Here is a 6,000-nt window from a genome sequence, read left to right as displayed (position 1 = left end):
TGGGTATACCTGAGTTATATCTTAATAGATTGTTATGATGACATAGTTTGCTAATTTTCTAGATTATGAGATACTCTGTCAGAAGTATGGCAAGTTTTATTGTGGTAATGTATGCTAGATAGTTGAGTTAATATATGTTCTTTTGACAATGGATGTTTGTGGGATTTGTAATTGAGTAGTGAGCTACTCTGTGCAGCTCAATTGCCCCATTATATCTTGTGAATTTATAATGAAAAACTTGATTAACGGAGAGAGGAAGAAGTGGTTTGAAGAAGAGAAGGTCTTCTTTATTAAGTAGGAAAAGTAAGATTAAGGCTGCATTTGTTTTTGTTAAGATTCAGACAATGGTTAAGACTATTTGTTTTTCAATATCTGAATATGCAAAATTTATTTATTTGCATATATAATGAAAAATATAATTCAAAATAAAAAATAATTATATATTAGAAAAATATTTGATTTAATACAATAAAATTATTATTTGATTGAAAAAAATATTTATATTTGTTAGTGATAATGGAGATGGTTTTTAGTGGTGGTGGTGATAATGATTGATGTTAGTGATTAGTAATGTTGGTGTTGATATTTGTGATGGTGGGGATGATTATTAGTAAAGATATGGTGGTTGAAGTTGTGGTAGATGTGGCGACACTGGTAACAATGGTGGTGGTGGTTGAAGAATGTGTGGATGCAGATGATGTGTTAGTGGTAGTTAGCGGTGACGCTAGTTGTGATAGATGAATTGGTTAGTAGTTGAGATTGGCCGATAGTGGTTGGTGATGGTGGTGGTGTTGGCATTGGCATTGGTGTTGATAGCGGTGATAACGGCGGATATAATTAAAATAATGGAGGTGGTAGATATGGTAGCGATTGAAAATAGTGGTTAGTAGCAATTATGATTGTGAATGGCGGTTGTGTTGGTAGAGGTGGTTGGCGGCGGCGGTTGGTAGTTAGGTGGTGGTTGACAATGGTGGTGGTGACAGAGGTGGTTAGAGGTGGTGATTGATGATTATGGATAGAGTGATAGTGAATATTATCCAACACAAGAATATCTCTTAATGATTAATACTTAGTTCCAGATTTGAATGATTAAGACCTATTCAGACTTATTAAGAGCCAAAATGTTCATGAAAAAAGAATGCACTTAATGGTCTAAAGTCTGAATCATTCAGATTCAGACCTCCATTAGGTGCAAATAAATGAGGCCTAATTGTATAAGATCAATGATATTCTAATTGAACTTGTCAGTTATGTCAGAAAACACCTTGGTGCGAAAAATTACTTGGTGCATGTATTGGTGAGAGGTAGCAGGTATCCGGTGGAATATTCGAGGCAGGTATTCGGTGGAATATTCGAGGTGAGCGCAAGCTGGACTTGATACCACCTGTATAAGAAAAAAAAGTTATGCTTGAAAGACCTTTGTCTTTGTGCCACCCAAAAACCCAGTCTATACTCTCTATGACACTTTCTTGAAGCAAGATCAAGTTCCGCATATGATGATCAGGGCCTCCTAGTCGTATCTGAAGTTGAATCCTTATAAATTATAATGCCTTTTCTTTTCTGATAAGTGAAGCCCTGTAAAATTATAATAACATGCAGATGATTTATGGTTCGGATAACTAGTTGTCACCAAATATCCCTGGTAAATATTTCTACAAATAATGTGTTAGAAGCATTGCAAGAACTAATGGTGCTAAATTTTCCATACTGCTAGAGCCAGAGCAAGAAATAATTCCTTGTTAGGCCTATATGTTAATGACATGTCTGTCATATTGTGTTAAAAGTATTAAGAAAGGGCATTTAGTTTTTCAAATAAATGAGGCTAAAAAGGAAAACGATAGTAGAGGAAGAAAAACGAGATCTCCAATCAGATTCGAGAATATGCGGCTAAAAGCAGTTGATTTTAGGGAGAAAGTGACATGGTGGTGGAGTATCTATGTTGTGGAGGGACGACCTTCCTTTCGCTTGCTAAGAAATTAAAATGATTAAGAAAGATTTAAGGGTGTGGAACTAAGAAGTCTGGTTGTTGTTATGGGTGGTAGAGTGAAAATGAGGGACAAGGTGGGGAGATAGAGGGGTTAGAAGGGGGAAGAGAGTTGGAGGAGATGGAGAAGGAGAAGAAATTGGGTTTGAATAAGGGGTTAGCTTCTTTGGTGTCCCAAGAGGTGAGTTGGAGTCAAAGTCGAAGACATTATGGTTAGAAGAGGGGGATGTAAATACAAAATGTTTTCATAGGGTGGTAGTTGAAAATATGAGGAGGAATTTCATAGAGTTAGTGGAGGTAGACTGGGAAGTGCACCCGGAAGAGGAGGAAGTAGAAGGGGCAATTGTTAAGTTCTATGAGCGTTTGTTCAAAGAAGAAGCGGAATTGAGACCAAACTTGAGGGCTTAAGGTTTCGTCACATTGGAAGGGAAACTAGTGGGTGGTTAGAGAGGGCTATTGAGTAAGAGGAGGTGAGCGAGGTGGTTGAATGTTGCACGGATATAACTTAACAATTGATGAATTCCATAAAGAGGGGAGTTCAAGGGAGCTTAAATGGTTTAGTTGTTGTCATTATCCTGGAGGGACTACAAACATCGGGGATTATAGACCTATCAGTCTAGTGGGAAGCATCTACATGATTATATCCAAGGTTCTTTCTAATAGACATAAGAAGGTCTTGAATGGGATGATATTATCTTTACAAAATGCTTTTGTGGAAGTTAGATGATTTTAGATGTGGCCCTGGTGGCAAACGAAGTGGTAGATTCGATAAGGAAGTTGGTTTGCTAGGAGTGTTGTGCAAGTTAGATCTTGAAAAGGCATATGGCCATGTAAATGGGAAGTTCCTTGATTTCATAATGTTGAAGATGGCTTTGGAGAAAAATGGAGAAAGTGAATCAGTTTTTGTATATCTTCGGTGCGTTACTTAGTGTTGGTGAATTGTAATTCATGTGGTCTTTGGTAGTTCGAGGGGGCGGCAAAGGGATCCTTTATCACCTTTGCTATTCATTTTGATGATGAAAGCTTTGAGTAGGATGATAGAGTTGTTTTGGCAAGACGCATGAAGGGGTTCAGTGCTGCGGTTGGAGATGTTAGGTCCTTCTCGGTTTCCCTTTTTTTATTTGAAGACGATAACTTGTTTTTTTTGTGATGCAGATGAGGTTCAGTTGGATTTTCTAGGTCAAGTTTTAACTTGGGTTCAGATGGTGTTGGGCCTTAATATTAATCTCAAAAAATGCGATATCTTTCCCGTTGGTGAGGTGGACAAGATTGAGTTGCTCGCTTGGGTTTTGCATTGCAAGGTAGGGGCTCTCCCTTCTGCTTATCTAGGATTACCTTTGGAGACTCAAATAAGGATACTAGTGTGTGAAATCCAGTACTTCAAAGGGTTGAGGAGTGATTTGCAGGTTGGTAAAAGGGGTGTTTGTCTAAAGGTGTGAAGGAAGTGTTTATAAAGAGCACATTATTGAGCATCCCCACTTATTATGTGTCCTTGTTTCACGCTCCACCAGTGTTCTAGGAAAATTGGAGGCTTAAAGAAACTTTATGTGGGATTTATTGGATGGGGCAAAAAAAAGTATCATTTGGTTCAATGGGAGACTGTGACAATACCCAAGAGTGGGGAGGGTTGGGAGTAAAAAGTTTGAGGGTTTTCAACAAAGCTCTGTTTAGGGAAATGGTTGTGGAGATTCGGGCGGAGGTTCAATCCTTACGGAGAGGGGTGATAATAGATAAATATGGGGTGATGGCAGGGGATTGGAGAACTAATGATATCATAGTGGCCTTTGTGTGCGAAGTGTCGAGGAATGGATAGATTTTTCTGGAAACATCTCTTTTAGGGTAAGGGATGGGGGAAGAGTTAGTTTTGGGAAGATATATGGAAACATTTTGCTTTAGTTTTTGGGGAGATAAATGGTATGAAGACATTTTGCTGAAAGATGAGTTTTCGTATGCTTATGGCTTCATGTCAGAGAGGCGGTAGTCCAACATATTAAAGGGATGCAAGCGGAAGAAACATTTGGAATTTGATGTTTAGGAGGGATTTTCAGGATTGAGAGGTGGATGAGTTTTAAAGGATGCTAGGTCTACTCCATCAACAATGTGAGCCAGTCGATAGACCAGATACGATGAGATTGGGGTTGGGGAACAATTATGTATTCTCTGTCGAATCTTTTTATGAGAACTTTCGGTCAGGGTGGAGGAGGCTATTCCTGAAAAGGCAATTTGGATTCCTAAGGTGCTGAGGAAGGTATATTTCTTCACTTGGTTAGCTGCTATGGGGGGTGATTTTGATGGCGGAAAATCTTTAAAAAAAAAGTTTGTTTGCATTAGTTGGTGTTGTTTATAAAAGGAGGCGAAGATGTAGATCATCTTCTTCTACATTGTAGTCTGGTATGAGACTCTGGTGGGATATGTTTAGCTGGTTTAGTATGTCTTAGGTGATGTCGAGGTCTGTGAAGGTCTTGTTGTTCTGTTGGAAAGCTGGGAGAAGCAGGAGAAAGTGCAGCGCATGGAATGTTGTCCCTATGGCATTGATGTGGATCGTCTGGTGTGAGCGAAACAAGAGGGCTTTCGAAAGCGTAGAAGCTAGTTTTGGACAGTTGAGAAGTAGTCTCCGATCACTTATCTTTTTGGTGCACCCATGTAGTTCTGGGTTGTATAGAGGATTGAGTGTAATTTGTAGAGAACCATATCTTGTTGTAGGTTCTTTTCGTTTTGTATGCTATTGTATACGGCCGAGTTTGGCCTAGTGATTAATGAGTCTATTTACCTAATCAAAAAAAAAAAAGGAAAAAGAAAAGGAAAACGATGTATGCTCAAATGGAAAGGGATGCAAGGTCTTCTGTCTCACCATTAAGGTTCTTGAAGACATGATAATCCAAGAGATTCTTCCCACATGAAGAACAAAGTTGATGCTTGATTAATTTGAGAAAGCGAATGAGAATGTGGATGATGTTGTCAAGAGATAGAATCATCTTCATTATCATTAGTCCGAATTATGAGAATTTCTCTTTATTTTCTTTCATCTTATCATAAAAAGAGAAGTTCCTTTGATCAAAGATCGATAAACGTTACATTATATTGACTATTATGTTTTGCTGTTTTGCAGATATATTATGCCATTAATCCTGGTTTTTGAAAAATGAGTTCTAGTTCTTGGCCTCTTTTGTTTGACTCCCTAAGGAGCATAGTTGAAACTCTTGAGAAAGCTAATACTGCTGATGTTTCCGTGGTTAGAGCCATAAAACAATGTTCTGAGACTTCAAGGTCTGCTCTCTGTCCTTGCATTTTTGTGTCTATTCTCTATCCTTCTTTCCATCTTTCCTTTCATCCCATAATCTGCACTTTTCAAATGACAGATAATCAGTCTCGTCACTTACCAAATTTTGGAATAGAGGAATTACTCGTTTAGTTCTACTTATTTGGTTTCTACTTGAATTCTTTATTGTGTCTTTATCTCTTACTTTTTTGCTGTGCCATTGTTACTTCCTAGTTTTTATTAGGGTTGTTTAGACATTCACTTATTCATTAAACAAAATCCTGTTATTCCGAATACACCTCATTTGAGCACTTCCTAGTTTTTATAGGGTTGTTTAGACATTCTCTTATTCCATTAAACAAAATTTTGTTATTTTGAATACACCAGATTTGAGCTTTTGATTGTTGATTTTTCTGATTCTTGTATTGGCATCTACTACTTTCAGACGTCTTTTGGCTGCAAGTGAAAGTACAGGTTTGTTAGCTGAACACACTCAGCTACTAAATTTCCTGCTCAGAATTGTTTCCAGTCTTCAACAAGAGGCAGGTAATTTGTCAAATTCAAGAGGCAAGAAAAAATTATCTGGTTACAACAGTTTATGGGAAGTTGAAACAGTAGCTTTTACTGTGATTGGGGAACTATATTCAAGATTTGGATCTTCTTTACCAGTTGACACTTGGCAATCAACAATTGAGGTGCGTATGCTACTTAAGACTGATTTATGTGCCTCCTAAAATTCATTTACAGGTTTTTATTT

The 6,000-nt window shown here is 37.8% G+C and overlaps 1 protein-coding gene across 3 annotated transcripts in view; it reads left to right on the top strand.

Annotated features, from left to right (window-relative positions):
- LOC107856546 overlaps positions 1-6,000 on the top strand; it is a 28,393-nt gene that overhangs the window by 3,555 nt on the left and 18,838 nt on the right. For all 3 annotated transcript variants that reach the window (XM_047414827.1, XM_047414820.1, XM_047414825.1), the window contains exons 2-3: positions 5,094-5,251; positions 5,689-5,938. In XM_047414827.1, the coding sequence (XP_047270783.1) occupies positions 5,127-5,251; positions 5,689-5,938 (375 nt within the window). In that variant the 5' untranslated portion in view covers positions 5,094-5,126. The remainder of the gene's footprint in view (positions 1-5,093; positions 5,252-5,688; positions 5,939-6,000) is intronic.

The sequence above is a fragment of the Capsicum annuum genome, chromosome 1, assembly GCF_002878395.1.
Source record: "Capsicum annuum cultivar UCD-10X-F1 chromosome 1, UCD10Xv1.1, whole genome shotgun sequence".
Lineage (NCBI taxonomy): Eukaryota > Viridiplantae > Streptophyta > Magnoliopsida > Solanales > Solanaceae > Capsicum > Capsicum annuum.
Note: the sequence above shows the minus strand (reverse complement) of the source record. Positions and strands in the feature narration are given on the sequence as shown.